This window comes from Salmo salar, chromosome ssa01 (genome assembly GCF_905237065.1).
Source record: "Salmo salar chromosome ssa01, Ssal_v3.1, whole genome shotgun sequence".
NCBI lineage: Eukaryota > Metazoa > Chordata > Actinopteri > Salmoniformes > Salmonidae > Salmo > Salmo salar.
The window spans coordinates 27,957,139-27,976,670 of NC_059442.1; the positions used below are offsets into that span (position 1 = coordinate 27,957,139).

Below are 19,532 nucleotides of genomic sequence, written 5' to 3' on the forward strand. Positions count from 1 at the left end.
GGAAACCTGGCTCCATCCCTATGGTGAAGCATGGTGGTGGCAGCATCATGCTGTTGGGATGTTTTTCAGCGGCAGGAACTGGGAGACAAGTCAGGATCGAGGGAAAGATGAACGGAGCAAATTACAGAGAGATCCTTAATGAAAACCTGCTCCATAGCGCTCAGGACCTTGACTGGGGCGAAAGTTCACCTTCCAATAGGACAACGACCAAGCACACAGCCAAGACAATGCAGGAGTGGCTTCGGGGCAAGTCTCTGAATGTCCTTGAGTGGCCAAGCCAGAGCCCGGACTTGAACCCGATCGAACATCTCTGAAGAGACCTGAAAATAGCTGTGCAGTGACTCTCCCCATCCAACCTGACAGAGCTTGAGAGGATCTGCAGAGAAGAATGGGAGAAACTCCCCAAATACAGGTGTGCCAAGCTTGTAGCATCATATCCAAGAAGACTGTAATTGCTTCCAAAGATGCTTCAATAAAGTAGTGAGTAAAATGTCTGAATACTTATGTAAATGTGATATTTCAGTTTTTTTTATTTGTATACATGTGCAACATTTTCTAAACCTGTTTTTGCTTTGTCATTATGGGGTATTCCACAAAATGTGGAAAAAGTCAAGGGGTTTGAATACTTTCCGAATGACACAAGGATCTGTTCATATGTCTATGTGGAATGAGGTGCACCCCCTGGTATGGAATGACATTTGCACCCCTTCTTAGAGGAATTTTGTTCTGTGTGTCCTGGGAAGAACCTTGGACCTCTGACAGGTTACACAGCCATCAGGATCACACAGCTGTTTTGTTGGATTACATAAATTGCAGAGAATCCACAAAAATTCAACAAATTGCAGTTGACTATGCAGATTTTGAGAACCTCAACCAACTGAAATAAACAATGTAAAGTTAGTCATTTGAATCCAAAGCCCACATTGCTGAACTGGCTTCCAAATTCTGCTTTCTGGAGAAACTGGAGGGTGCCCAAGGAACAATATTTAACCAAACATTGAACAAAAAAGTAAATCATAAAATCTCAGGGTGTAGTTACTGTAAATTTAAGAATATATCTTTTTGCACTGGCATCATGCGCAGAGTTTGGGGACTAAATTTAAAGCTAATTGCTATGACAGGGAGTAGAGAACTGAAATAACCCTGAGCATTTCGAAGCTGTCATTATCATTGGAATTGTAATGACAAGGTTTAGGTCTCTTCAATAGAGTTTTGGGGTAGGACACCCACAAACATGAAATTCCTGAGGGTAACATTGCGGTATATTAATAATAGATTGCAAGGCTTGGATTACAAAGCCCGGGTCACCTCTCATGCTTTAAAGCATTTGTGGAAGTTGCAACAAAACATCAAAAGTTGTATTTAAGATAGGCCACCACTGAGGATTTCTTATTGGACCTTTGACTAGTATGTGCTGTGTCATAGTGCCGCCTCATTTCTGTAGGTCTATGCCTCCCTCCCTAAAGCCCTATAGGCTAACAAAACTTCTCATATAGATTGTTATATTATTTACCAATTACCTTGCTTTACAAGTTACTGTTTTTCTCAACTATTTCAACAACAACAAAAAATAAACAGATGTCAATGAAACAAAATATAATTATTATCATGGTTTTCAACCACAACCACTGAACAGTTCTAGTTTCGCTTTTTGCAGCTCAGCTCACATTAGTTATTTGACCTCCATTGGTTAGAACTTGTCAGACCATGGCTGTCCTCTGAAATCATTGTAATTGGATCATGAAGGTATGGCGTATGTTTTGACTCATGCTGTAAACATAGTGTGTGATAAGTACAAGTAGTAAGCTCCCAAGTGTCAGATCCATCAAAACACTGCAAATGATCAAAATACTGTACATAATTTTCTATAGTAGTACTTACTGTAGGTTACTGTATGTCTGAATGCCAAACTTAATTATAAAGTAGAATACTTTTGTCTTTGTCAGGGCAAGATACGTCTTCCCATAAAGGACTTTGGAGATAGCAGCATGGGGGGACAGCAGACACGCGTGGCTTTCGTAAGGACTAGAGTAAGTAACTCTAATATGACATCTTGTGTTTTTGAGTGTGAGCAGCCAGCAACCTGTTAAATTGGCTCATAAAGCATTACAATGTTGTCATGGCATGCCAGATCAGAATATTCTTAAATTGACACAAAGTTAATGAGAGGTCCAGCACATGCATGCTTTGATAGGGGGAACGGACCATATTGGTGAGCCACAGGATTGGAAAAAAGAACCCACAGTATTTAGAAAAAAAGGAAGGAGAAAAGTGCAATATTTTTAGTCCAAATTACAATGTTGGAACAGTGCATTGCACAGCGGAGTGTCCCGGGATTGGAATGTCCTCTCCGTGGACCTCCTATCTGCCCTCCTCAAGTCCTGCTGCAGGACCACTGGCCGCCTCCATTCCCGCTCAATTTCACCCTGCCAGCTGAGCTAGCTGACACATGCCTCCACAGTTTATGCTTCACTCACCCTCTGTTTGACTGGGTGGTGAACCAGTTTCATTAGTAGCAGAAGCAGAGTTGGGTGAGACCAGTTCAGCAAGCCTGCATCTAGAAATATACAAATTCTACATGTTTCAGCCCAGTCTTTGTTCACTGTTGCTGCAGCTTCTCGTGGGGACTGAGTGAAGGAAATCTCACTCTGGTGCAAAGCTCAGTTCATATGAGGTCTCTGAGATAGAAGGGCCTCTTTGCTGAGCTACAGTAGCACATCGTTATTGCCTCTCTCCCACCTGGAAACTTTGAACATTACAGTACATTAGAATACTTTTGCTGATAGACTGGTTAAAGACGCCTGCCAACCAGGCAACCACATTCCTAAAACTGAGAGCAGCCACTCATGCTTTTCATGGTCTCTCCTGTGAAGCTTTACATTTCTTTCCTAGGAAACCTTGTGGTTAGCACAGGGATGAGTAGGAGTGAGATTATTGCTTACATTCTTTCAGCATTTATGCAAGTTGGAGTGCAAGTTGCATCTGCACATCTCTTGTGAAAGGTTGGTTGGGGTTTAAAGGGCTGCAGCATATGTTTTAATGTGGTAATTTTCACACATGTCATGATAGGTTCGGAATGTAATACACACAAAAAATGACTTGTGCATACCCAGAGAAAATGATCTTCCCTGTCGCAACTTTGGCTGTCAGGTGGTAATGCACAATCCATCTTGCAACTCCTCTACCCCGCAATGACTAATATTTTCTGTCTGAATTTCAAAATTCTGCTGAAGCATTTGGGGTTTTCTAATTTTAATGATTTTAATGCCATTTTATATCCTCACCATAAAGTCCCAAAGTATATTATACTATATCTACTTTTCTTTATACCCCTTTTTATAACTAAGACTAGAAAAACAAACATTTTAATCAGTTATGAAATAACTATTATATTTTATTTAGTTATAAAGTTTTGTTTCAAAATACTAATGAGTGCAAGCAACATGAGTTTAAAATAAGTAATCTACTCTAAAATAACTTATTTCTGACATCATGCTAATTAAGCAAATTCAGGCAAATTTAAGTAACTGAAGTGTGCATGTAAAAGTCAAGATACAGGGAAGGATTTTTTGTAATCGGCAAGTTTGCATGTAAGTCTTAATTAAATAGACCAATAAAATGTATTTTAAGAACATTGCTGCAAGTTTCTGCAAGCCAGTCGTTTTGATGTCTTGATATATCCTCTTTCTTCTTTTAGGGGGATTTTTGGCTCCAGTTTGCACACTAAAGATTAAGAAAAAAATGGTTTAGTGTTACCCAGTTTAGGAATAAAATCTTCTGATAAGCAGGTATTCAGTATCCAGCTCTTTCAGAAGGGGGGACTCTTGAAGGAATTGAGATGTAACGCAACAGGATTGGTGGATGGCCTGTGATGGTGTGGCCCCACACCAAGCCCTTATGTCTTTATATACTGTAAACAGATGACCAGACAGTCCTGAGTGTGCATTGCTACCCACTCTGCCTCTGCCTCTCCGGTTGCCTCCCTCTCATCACCTCTGCAAGCTGCTGCCACTGCATTTTGTGCTGCTCCTCTGAAGAAGACTAAAAAGGCACTGTAGCGTGTTTTGCTTAGCTTTTACAAAAACATCAGTGTTTCTTCGGGTTTTAAACAATGCCTCTTCAGATGCTAATCCTTACAGTAATGTGCATGTGGGTTCTGGCTTGGAACTTCCAAGCGGAGGCAACCTACTATCACCGCCAGACAGTCCACCACGAACACTCTGCTAACATGGAAAACCTCCTGCCCGAAAACCTCCTGCCTGAAGTTGTGCCTGAAGTCTTGCCTGAGGTCTCCCAACCTGTCAACAGCCGCACTTTCTATGGGATCATGTTCGATGCTGGGAGCACAGGCACCCGGATCCACATCTACAAGTTTATTCAGAAAGACCCTGGTGAGTGTTTTCTCTCTCTCTTTCTGTGTATCTCATTCACTCTACCTCAGGAGCCAATAGGGCGTTACAATCAGCGGTCTCCCAGAGAGTCTGTTTGCTGTTGGGTCATTCGCTCAGTGGTGTAAACACAAGCATGTGCCGTCAGCATGGGGAGAGAGCAAGCATGGACAAAACGGAACCCAGAGGCAGCTGAGTTGTAGTTAGTGTGACTGAAATCCCTAAAAACAGACCTCCAATGGACTCTAGAAGGGAATTTGTTGTTTTTGTATTTACTCTGTCTAAACATCAGCGATTGTAAAGTAATGGAGTGATTGAGGCATCAAAGCTAATTTAAAAGCAGACATAAATGCAACCGAGTTCTGTTATTTCACGTTCATATCTTGTTTGACATTTGAATGCATCCACTGTTTCTCTTTTTAGTTGAGCTGCCAGTTCTGGACAATGAGATGTATCATGCAGTGAAGCCTGGTCTGTCTGCATATAAAGATAAGCCTGAAGAGGTATGTATCATGTCTATCATTTTCTCATTTAGGGATTGGGGGAATTAGGAGGTTTGTCCACAGTCCACATTACAGTCTGCAATGTGATGTAGACCATATAATTACATGAACTGATTCTGCTGATGCTATCACTACGTCTGATCTTTACTTTCTTGGGATCTACATTTTACAAACCTGATGATGTGAACAGCATATGTGGAAAAACATATCAACCCTTTAATCAACTGAATATGTTAATGCCGTTATATACTTCATTCACTGTTGAAATATCCATATCAGCCTAGTTTGGTCACGGATATGCTGAGAGTGTTCCAGTGGCGACCATGCTCATCTGTTAATGCCTGTTATCCCATTCAGGGTGGGAACACGATCAGAGCGCTGCTGAAGGTGGCCAAGAAGACGGTGCCAGAGCATGAGTGGAAGCAGACCCCGGTGGTCCTGAAAGCCACAGCCGGGCTCCGCCTCCTACCCGAGGAGAAGGCTAACGCTCTGCTGGATGAGGTATGCACGTTTTCTCTCCCCTCAGACAGTTTGGCACAGGGATGACGCGTCCTTCCAAGGATAGGGACGAGAAACCGCTAAGTGCTTACAAGTGTCCTTGAAAGAACGGGGGAAAGTCTTCCGACTTTTTGGTGGCCATCACTGCAAAATGTAGTGGAATATGTCATTTGAATTATTAAATTGAATTATTAAATTAATGTGGATACTCTAGCTATGCTTGTGGTTTTTAAATTCCGTCATTCTCAGACAAATGTGCCTCAGAATGATTCCTGAGTCTAGATATAAGAGATATAATGGTATTTTAGCTTCATGTTTTGTTCTTATTGTCTTTATTCAGGATGTTCTTTGTTAATATGCACTGTCATCATAAATTGTCTATGTAGGTTCGGGAAGTCTTTGGCGAGTCCCCATTCTTTGTACCAAACAACAGTGTCTCCATAATGAATGGAACAAATGAAGGTATGCCATTTTGTTGGTATGTCACCAACATCTCTCTAATTTTATTTTACGCTATTGTGGTATTTTGGTTATGTTGGTAAAGAGTGAAACTCATTCAATCATTTAATTGCAGACATTGGTTAGATTAGCAAAACACTGCAGTATTGTCAAACAAGGTAGTTAGTATATACCAACTCTGCCCTCATAACATGTTTTTATAAGAGCTCTATTGCTACCTCATAGAGCAACTAAATAATCTTGTCTGAGTTCCCTTCCCACGCCCAATATTAAGTGATCCTCCACATCACTCATTAAGATACCCACACTAACTCCTGTTTCATCAGATGTGCAATTCATTAGACTCACTTTATGAGAGCCATAACATGAGATCTGAGACAGTAGTAATTACCTGGGTTGGTCTATCCATGTCAGACAAATATTACTAATGTAACACAGCTGCTAAATTATATAAAAAAAACTCCAATCTCTGAACTGACAGTTCAGTCTGTCCTCCATGCATGTGTTCAAATGGCAATATGTATGGTAACTTCCAACTACAAGACTACAAAGGCAACAATTGCACATGATTTTGTTCAAGTGAATGTTTACACTCTCCATCGACTCTCTCTCGTAGGAGTCCTGGCCTGGGTAACGGTGAACTTTTTGACAGGTAAGGCATTGCTCATGTTTTGCTAAGGTGGTGTTAATGGTCAGGGGGGTCATTTCTGAGGTTTACACTGTACACAGTTGCCGGGCAGTGAAAGACTCCTGTCTTTGTCTGACTGTCTTGTATTGAGTCATGTTGGCCACCATCTGGTCACGATGGGATGTAAAATTCCCTCAATTTTTACGCAGTAATAAGAGGAGATTTCTTTTCAAACCTATCCTATGGCCCAAACAATAGCCTTCTTCTTCGTCTCGGTGGCCACAGACCTATAGTGCATTCAGAAAGTATTCAGATCCCCTCCATTTTTTCACATTTTGTTACGTTACAACCTTATTCTAAAATGGTTTAAATACATATATTTCCCCATCAATCTACACAATACCTCACCGTGACAAAGCAAAAACAGGTTTTTAGACTTGCTTGCAAATGTATTGAAAATAAAAAACAGAAGTACCTTATTTACATAAGTATTCAGACCCTTTGCTATGTTACTCGAAATTGAGCTCAGGTGCTTCCTGTTTCCATTGATCATCCTTGAGATGTTTCTACAACTTGATTGGAGTCCACCTGTGGTAAATTCAATTAATTAGACATGATTTGGAAAAGCACGCACCTGTCTGGTCCCACAGTTGACAGTGAATGTCAGGGCAAAAACAAAGCCATGAGGTCAAAGGAATTGTCTGCAGAGCTCTGAAACAGGGTTGTGTTGAGGCACAGATCTGGGGCAGGGTACCAAAAAATGTCTGCAGCATTTAAGGTCCCCAAGAACACAGTGGCCTCAATCATTTTTAAGTGGTAGAGGTTTGGAACTACCAGGACTCGTCCTAGAGCTGGTCGCCCGGCCTAACTGAGCAGTCGGGGGAGAAGGGCCTTGGTCACGGAGGTGACCAAAAACCCGATGGTCACTCTGACAGAGCTCCAGAGTTCCTCTGTGGAGATCGGATAACTTTCCAGAAGGACAACCATCTCTGCAGCACTCCACCAATCAGGTATTTATAGTAGAGTGGCCAGACGGAAGCCACTCCTCAGTAAAAGGCACATGACAGCCTGCTTGAAGTTTGCCAAAAGGCACCTAAAGGACTCTCAGACCATGAGAAACAAGATTATCTGGTCTGATGAAACCAAGATTGAACTCTTTGGCCTGAATGCCAAGCGTCACGTCTGGAGGAAACCTGGCCCCATCCCTACGGTGAAGCATGGTGGTGGCAGCATCATGTTGTTTGGATGTTTTTCAGCTGCAGGGAGTGGGAGACTAGTCAGGATCAAGAGAAAGATGAAGGGAGCATCAGTACAGAGTACAGAGAGATCCTTGATGAAAACCTGTTCTCAGACTGGGGGTGAAAGTTCACCTTCCAACAGGGCAACCACCCTAAGCACACAGCCAAGACAACACAGGAGTGGTTTCGGGACAAGTCTCTGAATGTCCTTGAGTAGCCCAGCCAGAGCCCGGACTTGAACCTGATTGAACATCTCTGGAGAGACCTGAAAATAGCTGTGCAGTGACGCTCCCCATCCAACCTGACAAGAGCTTGAGAGCATCTGCAGAGAAGAATGAGAGAAAATCCCCAAATACAGGTATGCCAAGTTTGTAGCGTCATACTCAAGAAGACTGCTACTCTAACTTCCGCAATGCATACACAGCCCTCCCCCGCCCTCCTTTCGGCAAATCTGACCACGACTCCATTTTGCTTCCCCCTTCCTATAGGCAGAAACTCAAACAGGATGTACCCGTGATAAGGACTATTCACGCTGATTCAGGGAGTGAGTTTATAAGGAAGTGCATAGGAGATGTTGTACCCACTGTGACTATTAAAACCTACCCTAACCAGAAACTGTGGAAAGATGGCGGCATTCACGCAAAACTGAAAGCGCGGACCAATATGGCTGAATACAAACTGTGTAGTTATTCCCTCCGCATGGCAATCAAACAAGCGAAATGTCAATACTGGGACAAAGTGGAGTCGCAATTCAATGGCTCAGACACGAGACGTATGTGGCAGGGTCAACAGACAATCAGACTACAAAAAGAAAATCAGCCACGTCACGGACACTGACGTCTTGCTTCTAGACAAACTAAACACCTTCTTTGCCCACTTTGAGGATAATACAGTACTACCGACGTGGCCCGCTACCAAGGACTGTGGGCTCACCTTCTCCGTGGCCGACGTGAGTAAGCCATTTAAACGTGTTAACCCTCGCAAGGCTGCCAGCCCAGACGGCATCCCTAGCCGCATCCTTAGAGCATGCGCAGACAAGCTGGCGGGTGTCTTTACGGACATATTCAATCTCCCCCTATCCCAGTCTGCTGTCCCCACATGCTTCAAGATGGCCAGCATTGTTCCTGTACCCAAGAAGGCAAAGGTAATTGAACTGAATGACTATCGCCCCGTAGCACTCACTTCTGTCATCATGAAGTGCTTTGAGAGACTAGTGAAGGATCATATCACCTCCACCTTACCTGTCACCCTGTCACCCCACTTCAATTTGTGTACTGCCCCAATAGGTCGCCATCACACTGCCCTATCCTATCTGGACGAGAGGAATACCTACGTAAGCATGCTGTTCATTGCCTACAGTTCAGCATTCAACACCATAGTACCCTCCAAGCTCATCATTAAGCTTGAGGCCCTGGGTCTCAACCCCGCCCTGTGCAATTGGGTCCTAGACTTCCTGACGGGCCGCCCCCAGGTGGTGAAGGTAGGAAACAACACCTCCACTTTGCTGAATCTCAGCACTGGTGCCCCACAAGGGTGCATGCTCAGCCCCCTCCTGTACTCCATGTTCACCCATGATTGCGTGGCCATGCACGCCTCCAACTCAATCATCAAATTTGCAGACGACCCAACAGTAGTAGGCTTGATTACCAACAATGACGAGACAGCCTATAGGGAGGAGGTGAGGGCACTCGGAGTGTGGTGTCAGGAAAACAACCTCTAACGCAACGTCAACAAAACAAAGGAGATGATCGTGGACTTCAGGAATAAGTCCACGATCATATATATATATATATACACTGTATTTTATACCATCTATTGCAACTTGCCTATGCCGCTCGGTCACTGCTCATCCATATATTAAAATGTATATATTCTTATTCCATTCCTTTACTTAGATTTGTGTGTATTAGGTAGTTGTTGTGGAATTGTTAGATTACTTGTTAGATATTGCTGCACTGTTGGAACTAGAAGCACAAGCATTTCGCTACACTCGCAAAAAACATCTGCTAACCATGTGTATGTGACCAATAACATTTGATTTGAAGACTCAAGGCTGTAATCGCTGCTTAAAAAGGTGCTTCAACAAAGTACTGAGTAAAAGGTCTGAATACTTATGTAAATGTGATATTTCAGTTTTTTTATTTTTAATACATTTGCATTGTCAATATGGGGTATTGTGTGTAGATTGATGTAGAAAAAAACGATTTAGTCCATTTTGGAATACGGTTGTAATGTAACAAAATGTGGAAAAAGTGAAGGGGTCTGAATACTCTGAAGGCCCTGTACATCTGTTAGAATGCCAGTCTTTGTCTCAGGCGGGTGGTTAGAATATGAATGAATGCTAAATGCAGTATGTGGTCAATGTACAGTATGTGTATGTTCTACTTTCTGTTTATAATGTTGATGATGGATAGCATCCTGTCTATAGTTTTCTATTTCCAATTCTGTGTGTTTGACTTTCCGTCTGTTTGCTTTAGGGCACTTGTATGCCAAGACCAGGAAGACAGTGGGTATCCTGGACTTGGGTGGAGGATCTACCCAGATCACTTTCCTTCCAAAATCAAAGGTAAATGTTCAACTGAACTCCACTGTTAGTGACGTTTTGCAAAGATTGCTATTGCTAATAACTATTGCTATTTAATGACATATTACTGAACACCTCTCTCTGTTCCCATAGAAAACAGTGTTCACCGCCCCAGCCAGTTACATTGCCAACATCAACATGTTCAATAACACTCTACAGCTCTACACTCACAGGTGAGTAATCAACCATTGGTACAGCAGTTACTTTATATGTCATGGCATACAATGCAAAACAGTATACTCACATTACTTTGGCATTGTCATCAGGGGCGAAAATCTGATATCAACTTTGGAGGGGACAATTACATTACATTTTCTCAAGAGCAATTCTTGAGGGGGACACCAAAAGTAGTGCTGTAACACATAGCCTACGTTTAATATGGTAAATGTATATTGAGGAACCAAAGAAATAAGGTGTTTGCCGTACTCCTAACTACCGGTACCCAAAACTACACAACTAATCACAACAGCAATACCATTGCCTTTAACAAATCTTAGTTCAGTCACCAGTTTAAGTTGTGGGGGTATCCATGGCATTTTCCAATTATGTTCCTATTTTACAAGTAAAACATTTTTAGAACCTTTCATAATGTTGCCAAACAAAGACTCAACAAACTTACCTGAGACTCCCTGTCTCTGCCAGTCCGGCCCTGCATATCTGTCCCCAACTCTGCTGTCTGTGTGCCATCTGTTGCCTGCTCTGCCTAATGACATCATTGTGAAACATTCCCATTAGAATTTCATTTCTTTCTTATGAACATTTTATCAACTAGTCTTTGAGATATTAGGCTACTAGGGTTCTTACTTTGCGTTTTGGTGTACTGAAAAATACTCTGATGTCCGTCTTTTTTCTGCCATTTTTCTGCCATTTTTCTACCTGGTTGGCTACACACACACAGTATGTAGGTTATTTACAGTAGGAGATGGGCTTCTATCATCTTATCTTCTATCATTCTATATGGGCTTCGATCTAAAAGGTAGCTAGCAAATGTGAAACGGATTGCAGTGACAAGAGTTGACAGCTGTATGAGTTCACCATTTACACAACATATGCTGCAACCTTTTGCAATTTTAATCGTTTGTTTCATATTGGCTGGCTTCTAACAATAGCTGAATTTGCAAAGCTAGCGAGCACCAATTCAGTGGTGTTTGCTATAATCTTTGCTACCCGGGTTAAATAAAGGTGAAATAAAATATATAAATAAAAGTTCCCTTGCGACAATTTAGCTTTTGCAACGAGACCATTAAATATATTTAAAACAATGGTAGAAGAGAGTGTAGTTCTGTTCAGTTTATCGCTAACCTTATCACAGGGACTTTGAAGCACTAACTTACATGCATGCTGATCTTGGAATAAATTGACGATAGCAAAGATTCCATCTTTGACGACGCCACATAAATGGAATAGGTACTAGCTAGCTTAATAGTTAATATTTGCGCGCTAGCTCTGCATATTCAGCTAGTGTGTGTGCGCGATTGACTGGATTAACCTCACGTCAGTTACGTTCGTTACCTCGCAAGCTAAGGAACTGGCAGTGGATCAAACCATTGTGAGGCAAAGGGTGGGGGGGTCGCAATCTTTTGAAACTTAAAAACGAGCTATTAAGTGTCTATAATCAGCACAATTGCTTTCATTGCGTATTATTAATATTATTTAAATTACATAGTTATGTTTCAGTGATGTATTGGGCGGGACAAATCATATTTTTCCCAGGGTGGGGGGGTCGTGTCCCCCCCGGGATTTCCGCCCCTGATTGTCATGAATGTATTCTGAATTTCTTTCCTCATTCAGCTACCTTGGAAATGGACTTGTAGCTGCTCGATTGGCAACTCTTGGGGCTTTGGGAGCTGATGGTAATTTAAAATGGGCATATTTACTTAGATATGCAAGCTTAACTGCAAAGTCATTCATCTGTTCATGACAGATGAATAGATTTGTATAATGCTGCAAGACACACTTAAGATTTCTATAAATCAGACACACTATTTAAATGTCATCCTCGGGGGGACAATCCTATAACCAATCTGGTTTATTCTTTCAGGTCTGGAGTGGAAAGTTTTCACAAGCTCCTGTCTACCCAAGAAGTTCAGAGAGGACTGGACTTTTGGTGGAATCACTTACAAAGTTAGCGGAATTCCTGATGGTAAGCGCAAAATAAAACATACCATTTCGATAACATCATTTAAAAAAAATAATCCTCTAATCTAGAAATCAATTATTCTGTCTCAGATAGCTCAATGTAAGAGTTTAGTTGAGTAAGAGTTGGGAACATTTTTCCACTGGAGCCAGCTGCACTGTGGTGCAAAATGCATGTTTTGTCATTCTTTCTCTCTGCACTCAGACTTTCAACAGTTATAATACAGCAAACCTTGTATTTAAATGAGAGGAAAATTGTCAGTTAACTCCGCAAATAATGCAACACTCCCATACCACAGTCATGTAGCCAAAAGATACTGGGTTAGTCCCAGAGATGTTATTTCTCTGTGTAACGAAAGGCTTGATGTTGACCGCTCACAGTTATGTGGTAAAAATAGATCACCCAACAGGCCTATGCTAAGTGCTACTCTTGTCAGCACTTGGTTTCCCTGGTTGTAACCAACCAATCCCAGGGTGCTGTGAGTGTACTTTTAAGGTTTTTCGAGTGTCGCGCTCTTGAGAGCCCATAGCCTCAACCCCATTTTGACATCATAAAGAGGCTCCAGGGTCTCCCAGTGCATTCCACCACAAGCATGCAGCGAACTCAGTTATTTCACTCTCATTTGAAAATAAATATTTTATTGTTGGTGCTGATTTTGAATTGTTAACAATTGAATTGGGTGTTTTGTTGTCATAAAGCTGACATAACTCTGTAATCTAAATATGATACCTACCTTGAAGATTGAGTACAGCTTGTGTTAGATACTAATGATGTGATCTCTCTTCAGGCTATGCAGGGTACAAGCTGTGCTACTATGAGGTGATGAGGGTGGTGAAAGGCATCGTGCACCAGCCGTACGAGATAAAGGGCAGCAGCATCTTCTACGCCTTCTCCTACTACTTCGACAGAGCTGTAGAGTCAGGCCTCATTGGTGAGAAGACACACAGAGCAAGACAGCTGCAAAATCAACATTCAGTCTGCATCCAGTAAAATCTCAATGATATGAAGTGTTTAATTAAAAATAAATGGTTTAATTGTTTTCTACTCAAATACATTTACTGCATTTTTCATGATTATGCTTAGAAAATTGAAATGACAACTGTTGTAGCAGATCACTAAAAGTAGGCTAGTCTTGTTTTTGTTTTCCAGATGGCAGTCGGGGTGGTATGGTAGAAGTCAGGGACTTCAAGAAGAGAGCCAAAGAAGGTGAGAGAGTCCTAGGCTTTTCTCTTAGACACATGTTGACTATATTGATACAGTACACAGTGTACAATCAAGAAATGTTGGTGTTTATTTTAGACTCCAACAATCTCACAAGGCCTCACAAAATATCAGTTCCTTACCCCACAAAGTTTGCCTGCAAAAATACACGCTGTTTGAACTCACACAAATATTCAACCTTGTTTGTGGCCAAACTTCATCTTGACACAGCTAACCTAACATTGGCACATTTTTCTGCCATTTCCAATATAACCAAGGACCATTAGATGAAATGTCTGATTCTTAACTGTTCTTGGAGCATACACAAATACATTAATATTCTATATACACTTGGACATTTACTTAAGACATTTACACATAATTGACTGTAATGTGATGTGAAAAGTGTCCTCACACGTTAGATGGACATATAGCCTTGGTTAATCCATTAGAGTATGTGGCAAAATAAATGCCCGTGTTGTGCTAGATTTACAGCTAGCAGAAGTGAGTTGGTGTGTTATGTAAAGTCTATTTGCATTGTGAGAACACTTTCACATGGTCTCGATGAACACGTCTGGCATTGGACAGGTTGGCAGGCAGTTGACCCGGGCAGCTCTGAGCTCTGTCTCTTGTACCTGACAGCCACACAACACCCAACCCGACTCGGGGGCTGAGATTGAGAGAGACACGCTGTGTACAGCTAGTCTGTTTGGCTCAGCCTCCCACCCCCAGATTCACCAACATGTGTAGACCCTTGACTCTTCTCACACCCCCTTGCTCAGTCAGCTAAACAAACTAAATAAACAAAACAAGATGACCAGCTTTCTATAATGTGGCATACAGGTTAATGGTTGTCTGCTGCTTGACCCCACTTTGAACATGACACAAGATATCTCTAAATACGCCCACCCGTGCTCTCAGCTTTCTGTCAGTGGTATGTGAGTTGTTGTTAATGTAGTGCCGTCTTGTTTTTGTTTAAGTGTGCAACAAGATGACCAAGTACCGTCCCATCAGCCCCTTCCTCTGCATGGATATGACATATATCACATGCCTGTTGAAGGAGGGCTTTGGCTTCAAGGACAACACAGTGCTGCAGGTGAGACAGTCAGGAACAGGTCACTGGGCACACAGGGAGGGGACAGGCACCAAGAGGTTAATAGGTCAAAACTTAACATGATGGTTTATTTTGTATGTTTTTTTTCTTGTTCTGATCCACAGCTCGCCAAGAAGGTGAACAATGTTGAGACAAGTTGGGCCTTGGGAGCCACATTCGATCACTTCAACAACCTCAACATCCACTAAGGGCAGCTATTCTACCTGCCTGCAGGCACTGAGAGGGACAGTCTGTTAATGGGGGCACCCCCCCGCCCATCCCTCCCACCTGCTCAGCAGCACTGCCAAGCTTCTCCAGCCAACCCCTCCCCTCCATTCCCAGCACCCTCCTGCAAATAATCCAAGAACTGTTGACAAAGAAATCACTATATTTTTTATAATGAAGGACAGCTATTTCTACTGTATGTTTCATCCATAATTAGTGAGTTGACTATATTTTTGTAAAGCAAGCGTTTATATATACGCTTCCTTCGGGGTGTCTGACCTGAAATGCAGTCTTATTTGGCTACCTTTGAGCATGTAGAGTAGTTAGAAGCACTGCAACTAGTCAGGTATTTAGAGAACTTTGGTGCTTACTGTGGTCCTGGAGTGCACTGTAAAGTACAGAGGAATATTTGGAGAGAAAAAATAAGTTTCAGGAATGCAACCTTCAGTCATAGCTCTGAATGCCTGCAACTCATTCTATCTGGAAATATATTTCCAGTACATCATACTGTAGGACAGGTGAACAAGATATTTTCCCTCACAAGACTTAAGCAATATATCATTGAAGTTAAGTAAATAGAAAAGTTTCCCCTCATACTTTGCACATAACACTTTAACTGTCGATGCTGTAGCTGAGAACTGTTGCTTGGATGTTGTCTACAGAGTTGTACATATTCATCAATGTTAAAGGAGGTGACCAATTTGCCACAACTCAGGGGGCAAGTAAAGCACAGAGGATGAGACGGTAGTGTTCTCACTGAGTATGTCTTGCATTTGATATATGAATACTATTGTATGTATGACGTTGATGCCTATGTTTTGAAAGTGCAGCCTTAGTAGATGTGGCCTTGTGTAGAATAGCCAGTTGAATTGAATCAGAAAAGTGAGTGTTTTGTTTTTCTGACTGTTGGTAAAGTCTGCATTATTTGTGTTGTCTACAGTGGAGCACTAAATGGTCATTGTTCGATCAACCGTGACAAGACTACATGACCCTCTCCAAATTAAAATGTGGCTTTGGCTTGTTGCTGTATTCAGCAATCAGTCATCATTTCAATATCCCTCTAGTACTATATCACCCATAGACTGATACATACAGCCTAAGAAGCATGTCAGGTATATCAAAGACATTAAACCCATAAATCTTTCAGTTGTGCGGATATAGCTCTAGGTGCAAGGCACACATACTGCTTATTAATACGGTTTGTTATTTTCTTGTGAACTGTACAAATATTTAAATCTCAGATCCTGATTATTTTGAATTCTGGTGCAATTTGTACAAAATGAACTTCGCTGTATAACTGCTCTTCGTGCAATGCATTAGCCTATTCAACAATAGCCGCTATGTTCAGTAGCAAATGTGTACAATAACTACTGCTGTATATAATACTACAAAGTAAACCTGTATAAGTTAAATACTTTCCAGACTGTAACTGCTTTGACTTTGCAAAAGAAAACTTTATTTCTGCTGCATAATGTTCACAAAGTTTTAAGGTGAACTGCTTGATAACTGATCATGTAAATCACTTTTTATGAAAACCTGGTGCAAGTAAAATGCATGTATACATTATACATGTATGTTTCAATACAATATTAAAAGTGTACTTGGTGTACAGGTACAGTGCCTTAAGAAAGTATTCATACCTTGAATTATTCCACATGTTGTTATAGCCTGAATAAAAATAAATAAAAATAATAATCTTACCTATCTACACACGAAAGGCTGAAACATGAAGACTTATTTTTAGAAATGTTAGCAAATTTATTGAAAATTAAATACAGAAATATCTAATTTTGTAAAGGTATAAAAAGGGTCATATAAAAATCATTGTCGACTGCATCTAAATAAATAGTTGGTTAATTCCTGTGCTCAATTATTGGTATTTCTGTCTATTTGAAGGGAATGCTTGCTCTGGTCCTACCCCGTAGATGTAGTGACTAGGTTTACATGACGGGGGGTCTTTAGTTTTCTTTGCAGGGATGCAGCACACCGCATCCACCTAGCTGGCCAAGGAGCCAACCTGGGCTTTGGGGATGTGGCCTGTCTCACTCAAGTCCTGAGCCAGGCGGACTTTAACGGGAAGGATCTGGGTTAGTGACTATACTAAATGGACACAAAACACAGCAGACATAGCCAGTGGTTTTCATAAGCTTTTTCCCATAATCCAGGCTAGGACGCTTGCTGCTCTTGATTATAAAAAGAACCGGCTTTCCTGAAGTTTATTCATTTTTTCCCCCTCCCATTCTGGCAAGGACTGTATGTACATCGCTTTCATAGAAATGGAAATCCTGTTATGTGAATCTTTTATTTGTTTTATTTTGAAGTCAGAATAGCTCCAATGTTTTGACTGAATGCAACAAAAATTGAAATAAAATGTTCACAGGTCCAGAATATGAAAGTCTTTGCTCCATTATATGTAACCCCTGTTGTTTTGCACAACTCTGTGTTGTGTTGTGCAGGGGCCATGCAGCATCTGTTGGAATATGAGGCGGAACGGCAGCGACCCAACTTGCCCATGATGGCCGCCATCGACCTGATGAAACAACTCTACTCAACTAACGCTGCCCATGTGGTTCTCTTATGCACCTTCGGTCTACAAGCCACCAACACACTACCAGCCATAAAAGTATGCCGTCTCTCTCTTTACTAAAGTGAACCCCCAACTCTTCGATCACACAACACTTGTTCAAGTAGAATTGATTTCTTCTTGAAAACCCAAGGTTGGGTCATCTCTCAGCAGTAATCCCCACCTTGGCTTTGCCCATGACCCCACCCCACCCTCTTCTGATTACATGGCTTTTTACTCCAGCACTGCCTATAATTTCCATGGTCGAGAACCTACTACTACGGCAGCTAAGTTTAGCCCCAAATTTAGCGTTACCCGAAAGTGTGTGGGTGGGGTGCAAGGCTGGCCCCGGGGCTGCGTTACGGCGGTATTGACTTGTGTTTTCACACCCCTTTTATTACAGACCGCTCATGTGAACTGGCTTTATTTCATACTAAGTGATTCAGACCAAAGCAACCGTAACTGGTTGTAAAGGCATTTCCCCCCTGGAGACCCAAAGTTATGCTTGACATTTTTCCATATTAAATGTTTAGTTTCCCAGTTTACAGATATCGCATACAGAGGTTTGTTGTGCCACTTTTTATGCAGACAGGAAAGATGCTAGTCATTGGATTTAGTAACACTTGCTAGTGCTATACGCAGATGGATAAGTATGGATGGATGGAAATGGATGTTTTAGATTTGATCTGTTGATCTCGTTCTTTTTCTCTCCAGGAGCAGAACATGGCGTTTGCAAGCGAGTGACACGTACACTGGTCCTGCAGTGGCAGTTTGACGGGACTCCAAAGATGATATGCCACTGTGACTTTGTGAATGGAATGTAAAAGTGTAAATTAATAAAGTTATATATTATGCTCTGTTATTACATGAACATCGCTATACCTGCATGTCTTTCTTTCTCTGTGTGTTGATGATTTTGGGAGCTTCCAAGCATCATTCTGTATCACAGTTTCACAATCTATTGGAATATTTATGATAGAAAATTTGTTTCATAAAACAAAGTATTCATATCCCTTGACTTATTCCACATTTTGTTACAGCCTGAATTCAAAATGGATTAAATTAATATTTTTTTCCATCACCCATCTACACACAATACCCCATAATGACAAAGCGAAAACATGTATTTACATTTTTTTGCAAATGTATTGAGAATGAAATGCATAAATATCTCATTTACTTAAGTATTCACACCCCTGAGTCAATACTTTGTAGAAGCACCTTTGGCGGTGATTACATCTTTGAGTCGTCTTGGGTATGTCTGTATCAACTTTGCAGTTCTGGATTTGGGGATTTTTCTCCCATTCTTTCTTGCTGATTTTCTCAAGTTCTGTTAAGTTAAATGGGGAGCGGCGGTGAACAGCAATCTTCAAGTCTTTCCACAGATTTTCAATGGGATTCAAGTCTGAGCTTTGGCTGGGCCACTCAAGGACTTTCACATTCTTGTTCAGAAGCCATTCCAGCGTTGCATTGGCTGTATGCTTGGGGTCATTGTCCTGTTGGAATGTAAGTCTTCACCCCCAGTCTGTTGTTTGCACTCTCACGCAGGTTCTCATCAAGGACTTGCTTGTATTTGGCTCCATTCATTGTTCCCTCTATCCTAACCAGTCTCCCAGTCCCTGCCACTGAAAAGCATCCCTATAGCATGATGCTGCCACCACCATGTTTCACGGTAGGAAAGGTGTTAGTTGGGGGATGAACTGCCTGGTTTTCTCCAGACAAATAGTACAAATTCTCATCAGACCAGAGAATCTTTTGCCTTGTGCTCTGTCTTTCATGTGCCTTTTTGCAAACTCCAGGCATGCTGTCATGTGCTCTTTTTTTCAAGAGTGGCTTCCGTCTGGCTCTCTCCCTTAAAGCCCAGATTGGTGAAGTGCTGTAGATATTGTCCTTCTGGCAGGCTCTCCCATCTCAGCTAAGGAACTCTGTAGTTTGGTCAGTGTTCATTGGGTTCTTGGTCACCTACCTGACCAAGGTCTTTCTTGTCTGGTTGATCAGTTTGGTCTGAAAACCAGC

At 41.6% G+C, this 19,532-nt stretch overlaps 1 protein-coding gene across 1 annotated transcript; it reads left to right on the forward strand.

The window, feature by feature from the left end:
- The first annotated feature begins 442 nt into the window (after window positions 1–442).
- Window positions 443–16,365, forward strand: LOC106592979 (ectonucleoside triphosphate diphosphohydrolase 5 (inactive)). Its single transcript, XM_014184360.2, has 15 exons — window positions 443–480; window positions 1,947–2,030; window positions 3,698–4,391; window positions 4,812–4,891; window positions 5,249–5,392; window positions 5,776–5,851; window positions 6,465–6,500; window positions 10,192–10,280; window positions 10,392–10,471; window positions 12,090–12,151; window positions 12,340–12,441; window positions 13,223–13,366; window positions 13,585–13,641; window positions 14,616–14,731; window positions 14,854–16,365. Exons 3-15 carry the CDS (start codon window positions 4,112–4,114, stop codon window positions 14,935–14,937), a joined length of 1,350 nt encoding a protein of 449 aa, XP_014039835.1. The 5' UTR covers window positions 443–480; window positions 1,947–2,030; window positions 3,698–4,111; the 3' UTR covers window positions 14,938–16,365.
- The last annotated feature ends 3,167 nt before the right edge of the window (window positions 16,366–19,532 follow it).

Excerpts from the sequence above, each read along its gene's own strand:
- LOC106592979 (XM_014184360.2), top strand. The coding sequence starts at position 4,112 with ATGCCTCTTCAGATGCTAATCCTTACAGTAATGTGCATGTGGGTTCTG. Across the intron at positions 5,393-5,775 it reads CTAACGCTCTGCTGGATGAG|GTTCGGGAAGTCTTTGGCGA; the intron begins GTATGCACGTTT and ends TTGTCTATGTAG. Across the intron at positions 5,852-6,464 it reads AATGAATGGAACAAATGAAG|GAGTCCTGGCCTGGGTAACG; the intron begins GTATGCCATTTT and ends TCTCTCTCGTAG.